The sequence below is a fragment of the Xiphias gladius genome, chromosome 11 (genome assembly GCF_016859285.1).
Source record: "Xiphias gladius isolate SHS-SW01 ecotype Sanya breed wild chromosome 11, ASM1685928v1, whole genome shotgun sequence".
NCBI classification, from domain to species: Eukaryota; Metazoa; Chordata; class Actinopteri; order Istiophoriformes; family Xiphiidae; genus Xiphias; species Xiphias gladius.
The window spans coordinates 28,017,436-28,037,470 of NC_053410.1; the positions used below are offsets into that span (position 1 = coordinate 28,017,436).

At 38.0% G+C, this 20,035-nt stretch overlaps 1 protein-coding gene across 7 annotated transcripts in view; it reads left to right on the forward strand.

The window, feature by feature from the left end:
- Positions 1–20,035, forward strand: part of ltbp1 (latent transforming growth factor beta binding protein 1) — a 188,647-nt gene that overhangs the window by 151,082 nt on the left and 17,530 nt on the right. For all 7 annotated transcript variants that reach the window (XM_040138966.1, XM_040138968.1, XM_040138969.1 and 4 more), the window contains 5 exons: positions 5,638–5,763; positions 5,869–5,997; positions 9,005–9,133; positions 15,566–15,703; positions 19,123–19,284. In XM_040138966.1, coding sequence (XP_039994900.1) covers positions 5,638–5,763; positions 5,869–5,997; positions 9,005–9,133; positions 15,566–15,703; positions 19,123–19,284 — 684 coding nt within the window. The remainder of the gene's footprint in view (positions 1–5,637; positions 5,764–5,868; positions 5,998–9,004; positions 9,134–15,565; positions 15,704–19,122; positions 19,285–20,035) is intronic.

A 20,035-nucleotide genomic window follows, 5' to 3' on the forward strand; every position in this document is an offset into this window, starting at 1 on the left:
TCTTAGTCCTACTCCTCTGCAGCAGCATCCAAAGCTTTTCCTAAACCTGTGTCAGAAGAGAAACGCAATGTTTACTATGGAAATTTAATTATAACAATAGCCAGCCTTAAAAAACTGCCAGCATCAGGATACAAACTTTTACCAATATACCAGATGTCAAAGAAATGGTTTATTCTTCTGGACACAACTGTTCCCGCAACACTCAGCAACTTAAAGAGGGGGACACAGCTCCTTAATTATAATAATGAAAAGATTTATGTGAATATTGTGTGCAAGGATTTTGTGTGTGTACATGGTATCTTTAACTGGTTCTTTCTATAAGTGATGAGGGCTGACACTATGTAGGGTTCTAATGTTAGCCAACTGAAGTTACCTCAACAAATAGTACGTTTTACAAAACAGGATGTTAATGCTAGCCAAGATTAGCCAATATTCCTTACCAGCTGGTGGGTTTTACAGGATAGCTATGCTGCTAAACAACAAGAAGTATTCTCATTATTTAAATCATTATACTGACTAATTTGGAAAAAACAACATTTACGGAGCACAGGTGACATTTTTGTCGAGCCAAATCTCTGATGGACCTTTTACCAATGACAGTACCAGAAGCTGCTGCTGACGGTGGAACTAAAGGACACTTTTCCTTCTGAATTTCTGCATTTATATCTCATAAAACGTAAAAATTTACTTTTCAAATGATCAATTCCAGGAAACGTTAAGTAAACATTTTGTAAAAAAACAAGAGTTTATAATGTGCTTTCCAATATAAACAGAGGATATTGGTTTTATGGTGCTTGCAACACTGTAGTTCAGATCATTTGATGATGTTCATACATGTTACCATGGTTACAAAATGATCTTGTATAAATATATCCTATGCATTGCTTATACCAATGGGGAGATTACTTTCACAAACAGATCACAATCATTTGATGGATTTAACAATACTTCAGCTTGTGAATGCATGCTAAAATCCCATACTGTATACACGATCACAAAATCTTGTGATTGCTTTGCTTTCACACCACAAACCACCAGAGTATGTTTAGAAGCAGCGAGAGACCCTGTTTTTCCAGGCAATCTCTGTCCGGTTGTTTAGTCTGTACTAGAGTTCAATTGACAGCTTCCACGCAAGGCCTAAAAGAACCACACGAAATGGGCAAACGCACCAGAATTAATTTTTCACTGAGTGAACTATACAGCGGAATGAACTTTAGTATAGTATTCTTCACATTACTGCTGACTATTTCCCAAAACATGAAATGGGTTTGCTTATTGATAAATCGAATTTTCGAATTTTCGAATTTTTGTCACTGGTTTTCACTTCATATAGTCCATCACAGTGAACATCAATATTATCAGTAATGATGATAATTAATTTGATAATTACTGATGTTATTTCCTTGTCACATTTGTGCATAAAATGCAACACAAATTACTTTACATAAAAGCAAAATTAATGACAGCAATTAAGCAATGCCACATAAAATAAATATAATAAAAGAGTTTCTCAGGAGAATTTAAATACACCAAAGTTTTAATACAAAAAAAATTTATGGGATTTGTAATTTATGTCCTTGAACTCTACAAAAAGCAGTACAGTTAATACCAGGGGTGTCACATTTCTCAAAATGTATGATTCAAATTAATAAGGTACTCATGTTTGGAACTAAGAATTGATATTTAAATGGACCATAAAATAATAATCAAAAGGATTTACACATTATCATGTAAATCCATTAAAAACTGGTTAAATTAAAAAGGGATTTAAACAAACAAACAACATAAAACAATCAATAAATGTATTTATTGATTGTTTTATGCTGTTTGTTGTTTACATGTGTAAATAAAAATAGCTTAGTGAATACCTACATACATAATGGAATTTCAAAATCAATTTGAAAAGACAAATTTTCGATTAATTAAAACGCAGGTTTTAATTCAGCAATTAAAAAGGGCAACTCCGTTTTCCATTTCCATTTCCATTTTCCTACTGCCTTTCCTTTTCCATTTGATTTTGCTAAAGCTTTTCTTTTTTTATGGTCCAATTAGATATGAAGTAAGTATGTGCAAAACCTCTAGTTTGGAGTATTTGTTTTGTTTGGCGAACGTACAAGTTCCAAGGACATTTCAGGGAATAAAAAAGGGAAGTGTTACATATGATTCAGTCTTTAATGTTGATGATAATGTAAGTTAAGAGATTTTGATCTAGTGGCTATGTTGAATGAAAGAGTGACACTGTGCCCAATTAGTGGCATGAAAACGTTTAGGCACCTCTGGTCAAAATTTCTATTACTGTGAATAGCTGAGCAAGTAAAAGATGAACTGATTTCCAAAAGGCATAAAGTTAAAGAAGACACATTTCTTTAATATTTTAAGTAAGATTACTTTTTTATTTCCACCTTTAAATTTTCAAATTACCAAAAAAGGAAAAGGGCCTGAAACCAAAGTTTTGGCCCCCTGCATGCTCAGTACTTAGTAACACCCCTTTTGGCAAGTATCATAGCTTGTAAACGCTTTTTGTACCCTGTCTTTCAATTCTTGTTTGGGGGACTATTGCTCTTTCTTTCTTGCAAAAGGCTTCTACTTCTGTGAGATTCTTGGGCCGTCTGGCATGCACTGCTCTTTTGAGTTCTATCTACAGATTTTCCATGATGTGTAGGTCAGGGGAGTGTGAGGGCCATGTGAAAACCTTCAGCTTGTGCCTCTTGAGGTAGTCCATTGTGGATTTTGAGGTGTGTTTAGGATCATTATTCTGTTGTAGATGCCATCCTCTTTTCATCTTCAGCTTTGTTTTGGGTTTCCAGAATTTGCTGGTATTTAATTGAATCCATTCTTCCCTCTACCAGTGAAATGCTCCCCATGCCTCTGGCTGCAACACAAGGACATTTCATGATCGATCCACACCTGTGCTTAACAGTTGGAGAGGTGTTCTTTTCATGAAATTCTGCACCCTTTTTTCTCCAAACATACCATTGCTCATTGTTGCCAAAACGATCTACTCAGTCCACAGGACTTGTTTCCAAAATGCATCAGGCTTTTTTAGATGTTCCTTTGCGAACTTCTAATGCTGAATTTTGTGGTGGGGATGCAGGAAAGGTTTTCTTCTGATGATTCTTCCATGAAGGTCATATTTATGAAAGTGTTACTGCACAGTAGAACAGTGCACCACCCCTCCAGAGTCTGCTAAATCTTCCTGATGATCTTTTGCAGTCAAACGGGGGTTTTGATTTGCCTTTTCTGACAATCCTACAAGCAGTTCTCTTGGAAAAATTTTCTTGGTCTTCCAGACCACAACTTGACCTTCCCCGTTCCTGTTTCCTGCCATTTCTTAATTACAGTACAATCGGAGGAAAAAGCTACCTGAAAATGTTTGCTGTCTTCTTATATTACATATAAAGCTTTGAAATTTGCATCACCTGGTCTTTCCCAATGATGACTGTGAACAAGCCATAGCCCTAACAAGCTTATTAGGGTCTTAGACCTTGGTAAAGTTATCAGAGAGCTCAAATCTCTTGGGGTGTCCAAACTTTTTGTATGGTGCTCCTTTCTTTTTTTTGTACAAGTAAACTTGTACAAAACAAAAATAATGTACAAAACAAAAATAATACATTGCTTAAAATGTTTAAAGAAATGTATCATCTTTAACTTTATGCCTTTTGGAGATTAGTTCATCTTCCACTCAACTATTCACAGTAACAAAAAGTTTGACCAGGGGTGCACAAACTTTTTCAGACCACTGTATGAAAAAAAATAATAATTCTGGGGTTACAAAATAGGAGGTCAGATTGACCAAATATACAATGAAGTAAAGTACAAGTTTTGCATACACTAAATATAGCAATTAACAAATTAGGATTAAAATGTATTATCTTATTTTCAATAATAAGGGTAGTAACAAAAAAGAAATGCTATATAAGCCTCTATACTGTATTATGTATTAGACCTGATACTTTATGACAGATAATCTTCTATTTTTTCTAAAAAGAACACCATCCTTCACTGATGTTTGATTCTAGCATCTTAGGATATGAGTAATATATAATATATAATAATAAAATATTAGTAGAGAAATAAATACACTGGTTAAATAATATTTATTTTAACCAGAAAAACATGTAGACATAGTGGGAATACTTTTTTAGGCCCTGAGTAGTGTCAGGTTGCATAAAGCCCCAAGAAACTTTGGGTCATTCGATATCAGCTCACCTAATATATGTGTATTGAGCTAAGGAACTAAGATTAATATTTTATCTAGTTACATGGAACAAGATAACATCAACAAACGAACCCATGGCAAGCTCTAACTTGCACATTTCCTTAACTCAATGAAAAACAGGCTCAATAGGTATCACAAAGAGACAGAAAATCTTGAAGTCAACGTAGGACAAATATGTACCTATGAAATAAAACCACTGAATGTAATATTACAGCCAGTGAAAAGTACGAAAAAATTAGCTGTTTTCAAATGAATATTGTATTACGAAGGAGCAATATACCACCTTTGATTTTTTATGTATTTGCAATGAATATTAGCACTTTCCCATAAAAACATCTCAAGGAAATTGAAATAATCCTTCTTAGGAAAATATACATTCAAAATTTTGATGATATAGCAATTAACATTTAACTCCAAGGGCCAAACTTAAGAAATTCATAACTAAAAAAGTATTTGGAGTAGAGCTATAGGATTTTGCAAGATCCCATGAATTTAATAGAAGTTTTTACATGATTTTTTTTAAAGAAAATCCATGAAGTGAACTGGGAAAAGTTCTGAATTCTGAGTGAATTGGCATGGAATGACACCTTTTAACAATAAGGGAAAGCAGCCTGTAAATGTGCTGTTAAGCAGTCAGGGCACCACACATACAGTAATAACTGAAGGTCAGATAAATGTATCAATATTTTTCTCAGCTCCTCTCTGCCCTCATCTGCACTATGGTGGCCAGACAGTCACTCTGAGGGATTTTAGTGAACACATTCAAACTGATTGTATTCACCCCTACCCCTCTTTCTCTGGCTCTCTCCCTCTCTCTCTCTCGCTCCCTCTCTCTCTCTCTCTCTCTCAATGACTCTCATGTCTTTCGAGGACATTACATTGACATACATTTCTTTTCCTGCTGACCTTAAACATAAACCTTAATATTACCTTAACCTTAAAACATGTCTTTACCTTAAAATGTATTTATTTACATTATGGGGTGTTGCTTTTTGTCCCCACAAGGAAGGCAAGTCCCTATAATGTGAAATTGTAAACAGATTTAGGTCCCCAAACATGAGTAATACCTGGACCATACATACACTCATACACAAAATTACACTCTTGTCTGTCTCCCTTAAATGCTTCAGTGTGTATGGAATCACGGGTTAATTTCCTGTACATCCAAGAGTGTGATGCTGTCCAGACGTTGAATTTTGAATTTTGATTAAATTTGAGTGTGTAATTAGACATAAATTATTGTTACATAACAACCCTAAAGGAAAATAAATCAAAGCACCCCTTTTACCCATGAACACATTTACTGGTTTGGTGCTACTATTACATATTTGTCAAGATCGCCAGATCATTATTTCTCTAAATATCTGTTTCAACCCTAAGAACCTCTTCTCATAGGACTGATGTGGGTATGTTTTCAGATGTTGATGAGTGTTTAGAGGAAGCTAGGCCCTGTGAGGCTGTAGGGGAGTGTGTTAACAGCATGGGCTCCTACACCTGTACCTGCCCACATGGATACCAACAGACCAACGCCACCAGCTGTAGAGGTGAGTGCTGGATGTTATAGTGACACAGTCTATTTAGAGCTGCTTGGATAAATGAACACACACATACACACACATCTCAGTTGGTTTCTGTCTGTGTCGTCCCAGATGTTGATGAGTGTGTGGATGAGCCGGAGCTCTGCTCCCCCAACGGCAAGTGTCTCAACACAGAAGGAGCCTATCTGTGTGTCTGTGAGAGTGGATTCACAGCCAACCTCGACACACCCTCCTGTGATGGTAGGATGCAACGGCATAGAAAGAAAAAAACACACAAAAACACGGTTTGGGTCATTAAATAGAACAGTATTTTAAAAAACATATGGGAACCTATTTAGGAAAAATACCCTTATTGTTTCCATTTAATCCTGACCTTTTCTGAACAATTGGGGTGAATAAACTACATGGGTTCTCTGTTTTTCTATTTTCAACAAATGCCATGAAAAGATCAAAACCAGCAATATCGGAGTCTTTCAATTCTTATTATGTACTGTCCATCCCTCTCAGCTGCAAGCCCTCTGGTTCATGCTGAGAAAGTAAATCTTAAGAACTTGGTTTCAAATACATAATTTGATATAAAAAAAAAGCTAAGTAATTTCCTAAAACAGCTGGCCATTGTAGTTTTCAACAAACATTATTCAAACGGGGAAACAAAGTGCATTTGTTGGGGACTATTGTCGGTGGCGGATTAATATAAATTTTGTGCACTGGTGAATATTACTGACAGAGGGACGGTGTGTATGATAAAATAACTTTTCACTTTTCCTCTAGTACCATTATCAGAACAAAGTTTTTACTTATCCTATGAAATATCCCAAATATACCAGATGGATTGGCATGAATTTTGTACAGATATTTATGGCTCCGAAATGATGAATCCTCCCTCAAAACTGTGTTCGTTTGGTTTGGAAGTCTTACAGTAACCACACTTGCTTGTAACCTACCAGCCTTTATTAAATAAACATAGTTAAGTCCTCACCCTGGATGATGTCAATGTAAAGCAGCTACTATGCTTCTTCAGAAGTGCTTGTTCAATGGTTGAATAGCTTCAGAAACCCTATTCCCCGAGTGTCAGATTAGGGGGACTGCGTCCAATAATTTTTACAACTTCCCGAAACTGACAATCCAACATTCACACCCACTTCATGCCATGATTGTTCAGCTGTGTGGAAGTGAGAAAGGAGCAAGGATTTTCTTCTCTCTCTAATTTTTCATTCTTTGCACAGATATTTCTCTTGATTTTCATGTGAACAACCAAATGCGACACTATAAATGCTTTCCAGGAGAGATTGTCTGAAAGTGTGCATTATTATCCCCATAATTAAGCAATATTACATCTGCCCCTCCTTATGACAACCAACTTTCATTGTGCCTTTCAGTGTGGCTGGTCAGCACAACTATAAACCCTTGATTTCCACTATTTTCAGACAACAAATATATAGTTAGTAGCTAACATCTTGTTATTACCTAGAGTTATTCTGTGAATTTAAATATGATGGTTCTTTATTTGCAAGTAAAGCCATTCCCCAAGGCCAAGAAATATTTTTCCATGTTCACCTACATTTATGATGTGAGTTACATTTACTGTAGATGACTATTATCTGCTCAACCTGATGGACTGAGCTGGAAGAGTCCACACAGTTCTGGCTCCCTGGTGCCAGGGATAAATCTTATAGTGTAATCTGTAATTAACCAAATGGCAACTTTTATTGGTGTTTTTAAACTTTATTCAAGATTAATGCTGCTTTGGTGTAAACACAGAAGAAAATGTTTTAGTGTTAGTGCAAAACAATATGAAAAAATGTACACATGATTTGCCTTATCAAAATATAGGTCTTGCACACTCCCTCATGAGCACACACACATAATGCTGTAGATGGTTAATTTGTAAATATCTATTTACTTGGAAAGTTAGAGGGCCATTGGAGGCCAGAGGAGAGAGATGTCAGCCTGCGCTCTAGGTTAGAGGGCCATCGGGGGCCAGAGGACAGAAATGTATTTATTCATTTATAGCCTGCAATTAAGGACATTAAGGGCTGTTGGACGCCAAAGGTGCCAAAGTATGGTGCATGAAAGAGCCAGCAGAACAGGAGAAGAAGACATTAAAGTTAATTTGAAAAGAGGTTCATAAATGAGCAACCTTCATGAGCTATATGCAGAATTTTCCCCACATCTCTTAAGGCCTGAGGGAGTTTGAACTGAGAGGATGACATCAGAATCAGGTTGTAATTATGTGGAATGTGCTGAAGATGATCAGTGCCCTGGTTGTTGGAGACAAAAGGATGAAATTCTCTGTATAGCTGCAGATGTAGCAGCACCAATTCTAAAAGAGTTCCCCAAGAACTGCTGAGGGCTTAGGCCACATTTGAGAAGCACTTGTTTATATGTTATGAATAAACCAGGATTTAAACATGGAAAACTATGGGTCGTCATCTTTGCAATGAAAAAAATAAGCACAGTTGAGATGAGGATGGGAATGAGGCAAGTTTTTCTAATCAAAGTGGTATGAATTTAGGTCTGAAGCTACCAAGCTTTTTCTCATGTGCACTGAAGTAGACTGGATATGGGACAATCATTTAGGACAGGACTAGAGCTAAATATAGGGAATGCTACTGGAGTTGGGCTGGAATCCAGGCACAGGATCTTGAAGGTCTGAAAGTTAAAACAACAAAAATTTTAGACTGATATTCGTGTGACATGGATGTATCAAACAGTTGATGATGAAATGAGATGGGGACCCAAGTGGGATATCTGATGAATGACATAATGTCTGGAGATGAGAAGCGGCCTTTGATTGTTATGCCGGTTTAGGTGGCTTCATTATCATGCATTTAAAGGAGTGCAGAAGAAAAAGAATGAGACAGAGAAAACTGGACAGAAAACTGAAAGGGCGAATCACTTGAAAACCAGCTGCCTTGATAGTACCTCCCAAAAACCATGGAGGTGTTGCTTCCATGTAGAATTCAGTGAGCTGAGCAATAAAATGTATTACTTTACCTTGCCCGCTACGGGCATGGTGTTAGTGCACATACTCCAGACAATAGCAGATTTGAAAGATAGACAGAAATGCAATGCTATTTAAAGAACAGCAACTACAGTTTTACAATGAAATCCTCAACAATAAATAAGATGTTAGAGACACAGATAATACAGAGGCTTATAATGAGTGTTAAAGCTGAAAGGATGGAACAAATCACTAAAGAAAAATGCATCTGACTTTTCTTGGCTTTTTTTGTTTGTTCTCCAGATATTGATGAGTGTGGCCTCAATGAGACACTGTGTGGCCCTCATGGCTTCTGTGAGAACAGACTGGGTTCCTTCCGATGCCTCTGTGACCAGGGCTACCAGGAGTCTCAGGATGGCCAAGGCTGTGCGGGTAAGTCCTGGAGTCCTGGTACATAATATATTAAGCTGGAGGTATTGTATTATAGTGTATTTACATATGAAATGTATACAACTAGACCTCCACATAATCATATGTTTACTGTCAAGTTCTAGCTTATTGTATCAGTTCGCAAAAACAGACAGAAAACTGTACGGTAAATTATGTTGATACATTAATAAAATGGCAAACAAGCAGAAAAATACAACAATACTTCACAGAAAATGAAACACTCCACATTAGGTTTCCATCTGTCACTACATCTTAATTTGTCAAAAATGACATCTACAGTTGATGTCTGCCACAAAGCATTTTCCTTCACTGATTTTGGGATACTGGGATAACATGCACTAATGAAGCAACATGTCCCTGCTAGTTGGAAACACCTAGCATTGACGCATTAAGAGGGGTGGGTCACGTCCTGGAAGGTGGCTACATCACTGCATTTGGCAAGTGGGGACATAGTAGCTTTCTAGACATTTTGGTTGTTTTGCCCACTAGGGTTGCTGGCTCCACGGGTAAGGTGGGGGCATAATTCTGCTAGGGATGAACATTTATGACCTGCAAGGTAAGGGTCACATGACAGATAGAGAGCACTGGTAGGCCACTTTTTGGTAGCCTGCTCTGTTAACTAGGCTATTTGTACTGTAAAAATGTTATCAGTGGACAACTGTACAAGAGAAAAACATGGCCTAATAGAAGAAAATCAGCAAAGTTTGGATTAACTTGCTGTATTTCTGTATTCTTTTACCTATATTTATTTTTAACAAAACAGGACCTTGTCAATGTGATTCAAATGTACTCAAAAAGTGATCAAAAATAAAATACAGTGATTATGGGAATAACAAAACAAAAAAAGAGAAGATAGCCAACATCCGTCAAAAATATACTACGTTACCTCCATCTTGAATATTCAGGCAAACTTCTAGTTAGTATGGAGTCGGTTTGGAGTCTGGGCCCCTGAGGCTCCCAAATAGTCTAATTTGCTTCATCATAAAGGACTGTCAGAGCACACCCCCCCCCCCCCCCTGTTGAACTCTGATAGAAAACTTCCTACACTCACACTCTTCCAGTGCCCAACCCCACAAAAACACATGCACAGACACATATAGTACCAGAACGACCAGTATGCTCTCATTCCCATACCTATACACAGTATTTGCATTCAACAAACACACACACTTCCCATCTGTCCTTTCGCAGTGCTGCTGGGTCCCGCCACAGTCAGTTCAGCCAGCTGCCCCCCCTTTACTGCCAAACCATCAGTGCACTGTGGCACAGATGGTTTCACTTACACACACACACGCACAGACACATACACACACACACACACACACACACACACACACACACACACACACACACACACACACACACACACATACACACACACACACACACACACCCACACACCCACACACACACACACACACACACACACACACACACATAATCCGTGAAAACCAACAGCGGAGGTGTACCACTAACAATCTAGAATGTGTCGTCTCTCGGTCTTAATTTCCCTCCATCTATCCCTCTCCTTATCAGCCAACTTTTTCTGCTTATCTCTCCCTTGTTCTTTTCTTCACCCTACTTTATTAGCTTGTCTTCTCTTTTTGTTGCCTCTGAGATCTTATCTTCACATTCATCTTTCCCCCTTCTTTCTTCTTCTTCTTCCTCTTCATTCTCTTCACGGAGGCCGTGTAACAGAATTGCCAGTTTGACATCTTTCTTATTGGGTTCAGAAACTGTTTAATTTCCAGCAGCTCCAGCAAATTTACTTCTCAGAAACGTTGAGCAATCCATCAAGCTACCTTGCCATAATATCGGGGAAAAATCATAATGTGATAACATCCAAAGGATATGGCAATTTGCCTATTGATTCACACATTTATTCAAAGTTCTTACTTTCTAATTCAATGAGATGAATCCCTTCCATTTCACAGCTAATGCCTTACCTCAGCCAAGAGGATGAGGGGTATTTCAAAATATCCTGTGCAAACTAGTGCATGATGTCAATTTGCGGCTTACAGAAACTTTTGAATGGAGACTACGTACTCTCCTCTGAAGAAAGATAGCAGCATTGATACTAGATCTGCCCCCTTCTGAAGGTCCTTTGGAAAAATTAAAATTATTAATCGGTTTAGGAAAATAGATGTTAAAATTATCCATAGAGACCCAAATGAAGGCAACTGTAACTCAGTGACACAAACTGAGTTACAGTTTAACAAATGAGTGCAGTTTAACAGAGACATTAAGTTCTGGAAAATGACATATGACTCAGCTCGTTTTGGATTCATATCAGTTGACTTAAAATGAATAAAGCCTTAAAGGGAAGACAGATAGTTCAGCAGGGTTCCTCTATGTCCTTCTGTGCTCTTTTCATGAAGGAACTCAGTTATCGATGTTTTTTTCTTTCTGTCTGTTTCAACTTTTTTCATGTCTTCAAATTAGACAACAATGATTTTGCTTCCTGTTACCTGGACGGTTTGAAAAGCTTTTGACTCTCATGGTAATATAAACAGTCTGTGTAAATCTGTGTTTCCCTGGTGTTTAGCTACATTTTAGCTCGAGTCATCAGGCCAGAATAACCCTTGGTCAGACATCCTTTGCTTCCCAAGCCAAACACAATCAAAATATGTTAATTACAAGTCAAATGGATTTTACCTTCTCAAAGTCTCAAGATTCAATATTCAATAATTTATTGTAATATCAACTTTTCATTTGATTGGAGTTTGTTTTGGTGCGCTCAACAAAAGCAGACATATAATCACACAGTACACTCAACAACAGCAACCATATAAACACATAGTACACACAAGAAGTTACCACAAAAAAACAGTCCCAATTACAATACAATAAATACAGTTATTGCAAATATGGCTCATGCCCTTAAAGAGCCATATTAAAGTGCATGAGCTTATTTATAAAACCAGTGAAGCATTTAGGATTTGAATTGCTTCAGGGTTAGTGCTATTGTGAAAGTGAGATCTTTTGGTATTAATACTGTGGGGTCTTTTACTCAAAGGGAGATGATTAAATAGAGCACTGGTTCTCAACCTTTTTTTTTTTTTTTGAGTTTTGAGTCATAACACACCAGAATAATTAGGTTGTTGTTTGCGACCCAGAGGGTTTTTGTGCTATGAAATGGTGAAACGTATTGGCTAAATCAAACCTTTGCTATGCCCCACTCCTTTGTTGTTAGCAGCCGCTAATCCGTCATACTGACACTAACTTCATTCCCTGAAGAAATAATATCCGAGTTTTGGAAAAAAGCTGTTTTAGAGAGATGTAGACAGATGGGTCTACACTATGCATTTTAGGGACATCCACGATGTGAAATTGACTCAGTAGCAAAAACAATTTAAAAAGGTAAAGAAAGAAGCTAACAGATCACAATGTAAAAGTGAACCAGCACATCACCTGGCAATCGAAACAGAGGACTATGAAATTTAGGAAAAACACTGTTCCTGTAAAGCAGAGTAGGTCTTTATTCACACTTAAAATCATTAAAAAAGCAAAAGCAGCATGTGTATACATTCAATATACTTTCAGTAGCTACCACAGCATAAAAGTGCTAGTTAATGATTGATGTGCTGTACTCTGCTAATGCTAGCTCCACAGGGTTTTGCGCCCATCTGCTTGGACTTACCTTGCTAAGGATCACTGTTACACGTGACCGAGACACAACATTTAACCGTGACTAGAGATGCCTTCAGAGAAGAGACGCCTTCAGAGGGTTTAACACAAGGTACAAACCACTGATAAAACTCAAGAATAGAAAGGCCAGATTAAACGTTGTCAGAAAACATTTAAGAAAGCCCGCCCGGTTGTGGAACAATATTCTTTGGACAGATGAGACCAAATTAACTTGTACCAGAATGATAAGAAGAGAACAGTATGGAGAAGGAGAGGAAGGGCTTATGATCCAAAGCATACTACATTATCTTTCAAACATAGTGAAGGACGTGATATGGAATGGGCATGTATGGCTGCCAAGGGAACTGAGTCACTGGTGTTTGCACTGCTGATACAAGTTACACTGCTGATACACAAGGATAATTTGTGTGTAGTGTATGGGGCTAAACTATCTTATCAGATTCAGCCAAATGCTGCAAAACTGATAGGATGGTGCTTCACAGTACAGAGGGATAATGACCCAAAACAGACTGCAAAAGTAACGCAAGAGCTTCTCAAGGTAAAGAAATGGAATATTCTTCAATGGCCAAGTCAGTCACCTGACCTCAACCCAGTTGAGTATGCTTTTAACATATTGAAGACAAAACTGAAGGCAGAAGGACCCACACACAAGAGCAACTGAAGGCGCCTGCTGTAAAGGCCTGGTAAATCATCTCAAAGAAGGAAACTCAGCATTCGGTGATGTCCATGGGTTCCAGACTTCAGGAAGTCATTCACTGCAAAGGATTTTAATCCAAGTATTAAAAATAATCCCTATATTGTATTTATAATTATGTTGGTTTGTCCAATTACTTTTCTCCTCTTAAAATGGAGGGACAATTTATAAAAATGGCTGTAATTCCTAAAAAGGCAATGCAACGGTTAAGTAGTCAGGGATGGTAAAGTTCAGAGATAGTGGTGAATTTACAGCCAATTCTTTTTGAAGCTGTGCACATGTCTCTGTCCAGTAGTTTTATCGCATGGGCTGTAAAATTGCCATACCATACAATTACTGATAAAGTGAGCAAACTTTCTATTATTGCTCAGTAGAACTGTAACATCATACCCCTTAAAGCTCCTAGTTTCCATAACTGTCTTAAAAAGAATAGTCTTTGGTGAGCTTTCTTCTGGATGTTGGTGACGTTGTCTTCCCATTTAAGGGAGGAGGAGATTGTAGTCCCATGGAATTTGAAATGATCCACTCGCTCTACCTCCTGGCTAGTGATGACCAGTGGTTGTAGCTCCCCCTTATTTTTACAGTCCACCACAGGTTCTTTTGTTTTGTTGATGTTTTGTTCAAGATTGTTAATGCTACAGCATTCGACTAGAGAGGACACCTCTTTTTTAAAAGCTCTCTCATTAATACAGGAAATCAGTCCCACCATTGTTGTATCATCAACAAACTTAGTCATTTTTACAGTGTCAGAGTGAGAGACGCAGTCACTGGTATACAATGAGTAGAGTATGGGTGAGACGACACACCCCTGAGGAGCACCGGTGCTGATGGTCCATCAGTTCAAAAATCTTTTGTTCGTGTTGACAACCTATGTTCTGCCCAGTAAGAAGTCCAAAACCCAGTGACATAGAGACTGATGGAAACCTAAGTGCAAAAGTTTGTTTTATAGCCTCATGGGTATGATTGTATTAAAGGCTGAGCTATAGTCTATGGAAAGTAGAGCATAAGTTGCAGGCACCTGTAGATGGTGCAAGATGGAGTGAAGACAGACAGATACAGCATCATCCACCAACTTATTGGCCCTGTAGGCAAACTGATTGGGATCTAGCACAACACTGATCTCTTTCTCATGAAGTCTTAAGATTTGAAGATTGGGTAAATAGGTGAATAGTGAGGTGGTCTCAGACTTTTGGACCCCATGGTATGCTTCAGTTTTAGCCAGAAAAGCTGTGTTCTCTGGCTATGTAATGGTTTGCATTTCAATCTAGCTTTACTTTTGTTATCACCACCCAAACCTTATTTTCATGTTTAAAGTGAATTTTTCTTCCTGCATATGCATGTAACTACAGGGGTTGTGACAGAAATATACTGAGTTACAAATGACCAATCTGATGTGTGCAGTGTGTGTTTTTTGGGTAGCATTCAAGTGCCCATGTGATTAAACCCAAGTAAACCCATTGGACAGCCATTCTGTGTCAGACTCAGAGGTATACTGTAGCTGAACACTTCACTGATGCACTGAAGACATAATTTCTACCAAACTACCTGTAATTGATTTCACACTGCCCTATTTGACTGAAATGCACATTTTTTTGGGCCTCTACTCCTATGTCTGTGCCATGCACTGCACTTGGTACAAAAACAGATGTGAAAAGTAACTTTCAAGATAAAGACGATAACAAAATAGTGCCGCCACAAAACAGAGGCTGTAAATTTTGATGTTAGGAAGTGCTACTCAACAGGCAACAAAATCACAGAATTTAAAGGAATTCGCTCAGCAAATGCTGCCTCAACCCACACATCACATACTGTAAACTGCTTCCTCAAACGTAATGCATCACTCTAAAACCAAGTACTAAACAGATGGACACTGAAGGATTCCTGATCCAGACTCATTGCAGTAAATCAACAGGTGAATGTTTATAGCTTATTAAGATGCTGGCCCAGTTGACACTGCTTGTGTGCGCCCACTTGATGATACGCATCATACTATGTCTTAAAGGTGAAGAGACTAATGACCAGGCTAATATACAATAATAATTAGCAACATCTCCTCTGTTCCTTTTCCACAGATGTGAATGAGTGTGAACTGCTGAGCAGTGTGTGTGGAGAAGCTCAGTGTGTGAACATGGATGGTTCCTTCCTCTGCGTGTGTCCCAGCGGCCAGGACTATAACATCATGATTGCCAAGTGTGAGCCTGTTCCCACAGGTGACCCAACTTCACATTTTGTTCAAATTAACACAGAACTTTAGGAAAAAGGGTGTACAACTGATTTCATTACACACTATTACTCCATAAAAGTCGGTAAATTCAGCTCCACACACTTTATACAGTAGATAGGTACAAAAATGTAATTCATTTTCTTGTTACTGCAAAACTTGATCAGCAGGCTAAACAAAAATGGATCTCCTCTAACCAAACACATTATATGCAACTACACACATGAAAGGATAAAATGACTCCATAATTAAATCCAGATATGACTGTGGACTGTATGATGTTTTATTTAAACGTAAGTATCATTTTTTTACTGGCAGTATCTCCTTGAAGGATATTTGATCAATGAATCCAGTATCATGACAATTAAAACAATCTATTAAATGCAGTATTGTGAAGTTAAAAACAAGGTAGTAAGGAAGATATAAACCCAGTGATTCCCAACCATCTTCATCTTCACCCAATTATTAGGGCCCATGTACCGACTGGTGAGAGGACCCTTGTGAAACTGCTATACCCTGGCATTGCAGGTGCAAGGAACCTATTTTTTTTGTAGAGATTATTATCATTATTATTATTATTAGGGCCTGAGCACCGACCGATGCGAGGACCCTATCGAAATCACTATGTTTATTATTAATATTATTAGGTCCCAAGCTAATAATAATAATGTTACTGTATAATTTTGGCGTAGTTTTTGTCATTTATATGAGTTGTACGTTAATGAACTCCTCCTAAAAAAATTGATCAGATCGACTTCAAATTTGATCAGTGCAATCTTAAGGCATTGCAAAGGTTCTGAGTTTTTGTTGAACTGCATTTCCATGGCGGCATTGGCAAGTTTCATTGAAATGGGAACATTGTTCAATCTGCCCCAAACGTTACATGTCTGATAAGACTCACTGCCTGAAGACATCTACATGCCAATACTCAGTTATAGTCATAGGGCCATCTATTGGCAACACTAAATGACAACTTTGTTGTACTCCTCGTAGCTGGTTGACCAGATCTACCTCAAATTTGGTTCGAAAAGCCCTAAGACCTTGATGACGCTTTATTGTGAAGATTGAGAGTGTTCATTGAATAGTGTTTCCCTGGCGGGGCAGATAATTTCAGTATTTTGGAAAGAAAGCAGAAACTGTTGTAACTTGAATCCACATCATCAGATCTTTCCCAAATTTCACATGTTTCATAAGAGCCCTGGCCTGAAGACAACTACAGGCCAATATTGAATAAGAGTCATAGTGCCATCTACTGGCAACAAAGAGCCTTGTGTGACAATCATTTTATTTACATAAAAGTTTCATGATCTTGTCTACACATTATATACAACAACATATTGCATGTTTGGTGCATGTTCTCAAACGCCACATTCTGGACACAGGAATTAATACAAAATTTGCAATATGTCATGTCCACCACCACGCAGATTGACATCATATGTGGTCAGTCTAATCTAAACACCTGTGTGATGCTGAAGCTTCTGACTTTTGGTTAAACAGCATGTCTTTGGCAGCATGGTGAAATTCAGTGTTTCGCCATGAAAGAGGAAGTTGTTGTAACTCAAATATTTGTTTTCCATATTTGTTTTGTCCCAGCTCAAAGACATCTACATGCCAATATTCAGTTATACTCATATCGCCACCTACTGTCAACAGGAAATTACAGGTTTTGTACTTTGATGTACTCCACCTACTGGGTTGGACAGATCCACCTCAAATGTGGTCAGAAAAGCCTTAACACCTTGATAATGCTTTATAGTGGCAATTGTGATTTTACATGGGATGGCACTTCCATACCAGCATGGCGAATTTTGATTTCTTCGCCATGTTACAGGAAGTTGTTTTTGAGGGGCTAGGAATGCTCTAAAACTCACGAAACCTGGCATGTGTGAGAAGTGGCTCAATAGCACCCCTACAAGAATTCAACTAAGTAGCCCTAAAGGTACGTTTCACCTAGATGTACAACATTTGTTAGTCAAAAGATATATGCCAAGCCAGCAGGCCCAGCCAGACTTTGCAAGGGCCAGGTCATTGCTACTTGCAACTTTAATTATTATTCCACATATAGAATTGACATTTGCAATGCTATATTGTCAAGCTTTTGAGTTGAACGGCGTGTCCATGGCAGCATGGCGAATTACGATGTTTCGCCATGAAACAGGAAGTTGTTGTAACTCAAGTAAACATTGTCCAATCTGCCCCAAACTTCACATGTATGATAGACTCCCAGCCTAAAGACATCTAAATGCCAATATCCAGATAAAGTCATAGCGCCACCTACTGGTAAAAGGAGAGGATATGTTTAATACTTTGATGCCTTCCTCCTAGCGGGTTGATCAGATCCAACTCAAACATGTTCAGAAAATCCTTAAGACATTGATTATGCTATATTGTGAAAATTGTGAGTTTTCCTTGAAGGGTGTAGTGCTGGCAGTGTGGCAAATTTCAGTGTTGTTGTTCAGGGGGATACTTGAAAATTCACAAAACCTGGTACACGGGTCAGAAGTGACAGAAATTTATATCCGATATTGGTCAAAATGGCTCAACAGGGCCCCCAACAAAATTTCAACAAAGTAGCCCTCATGGTTAATTTCACCTAGATGTACAAAATTTTTTAGGGACATATAACATCCCAAGCCAGCACCCCCGACGTGCATGATGTTGCCAGGGCCCGATCAACACAGCTTGCGGTTTTAATTTACTATGTTATTTTTTTAAGGATATGCTAGTTTGTAGGGCTAGGTTGGAAATCTACAGGATGGATCCTGCTCTCCTAACATGATTCAACTAGTGCTTGCTCATGGGGGAATGTTTGGTCTCTTTAAATATAATTATAATATAACTATAACTATAAACAACTATAAAATATAACTATAAATATAACCACAAAGAGTACGGTCTAGACCTGCTCTATATGACCTGCTCTACATGAAAAGTGCCCTGAGATAACTTCTGTTATGATTTGGCGGCACTGGTCTTTTAACAGTCAAACTCTTTTAGTTGAGTTTATGTCTTTCTGCTAAGAAAATGTGATCTAATCAGATATCAGTTCAGAAAAAAATAGTCAGCATTTTGAAGATGTGCTTTCTGCAGTTTCTACATTGAAAACTTATATTGTATGTAGTGCAGCAGCAGAAAGTGTTGTACTTACAACATATTTATTTTCTCAACATTGCACATAAGGAATACACACGTATGACATGTACAGTATAACAATGTCTGGAGGGCTACTGGAATTTAAAAGAATTAAATTGCTGTAGTAATAAAAGTCAGAAACAACTGGCTGGACTGGCGACTCTGTCTTGATTTCATATGAGTGACAACCACCCAGCAAAATAAAATTTTATTTCCCATCTGATCCCTGCTACTTGCTTTATGTGCATTTTTCTTCCTTCATTCTTGTTTCAGTGTCGTCAGTGGAGCGTAAGGAGTGCTACCATCGTCTCAATGATGAGAACCTGTGTGAGAGTGTGCTGACCAGCCATGTCACCCTGCAGGAGTGCTGCTGCACACTGGGGGCTGGCTGGGGTGACAACTGTGAGGTACATCCCTGTCCTGTCAATGACACAGGTGAGTTAGAGGAGGAGGAGACAGAAATATTACAAACAGATACACTCATTATCTTTGTTAGACACAACTTGGGCTATATTTCAGTAAAACTTATTATCACAAAATTTTAAAGTCCGAGCAGCGTAATTTTAATCAGCATCATTTTAAAAGCTCCTGTGTGTAGTTAATTTAATAAGGTGTGCAGAATGCGGCACAACCACAGATAGAATTATCTACTGTATATACGACGTCCCTGTTCTTTGTATGTGGATAAATAAGTTAGCTTGATTTGATTGATGATATGCCTGGGATAAACAAGCCTGGGATACACTATGTTAATATAATTAGTGAGCCAGAAAACAAATAAGCATACTGTATGTCCCAATATGTTGAACTATCATATACTATACATATAATATACATAAGAAGAATATTTGAAGAAAGGGTCCTGATATTAAAAACTCTGGATATAGTTGCACTAATTCTGACTCTGACTGACCCTCATACATCTGTCCTCATCGTTACTGTGCATATTGGTACTGATGACACTGGACTCAAACAGTTGCAGTCTTTATGTCTTCTAGAATAGATTATTGCAATTGATTTTTAATCTCCTTCCTCAGTCAGAGTTCCCTTTATTGGCTTCAGCTGGTACAAAACACAGCTGCATGCACTCAAAAATGAATCATGGAAATCCAAGCGTATCACACTAGTTTTGGCTGTTTTTGATTGGCTTTCAGAGACCTGCACAATGCCCTTATTTCAACATTTT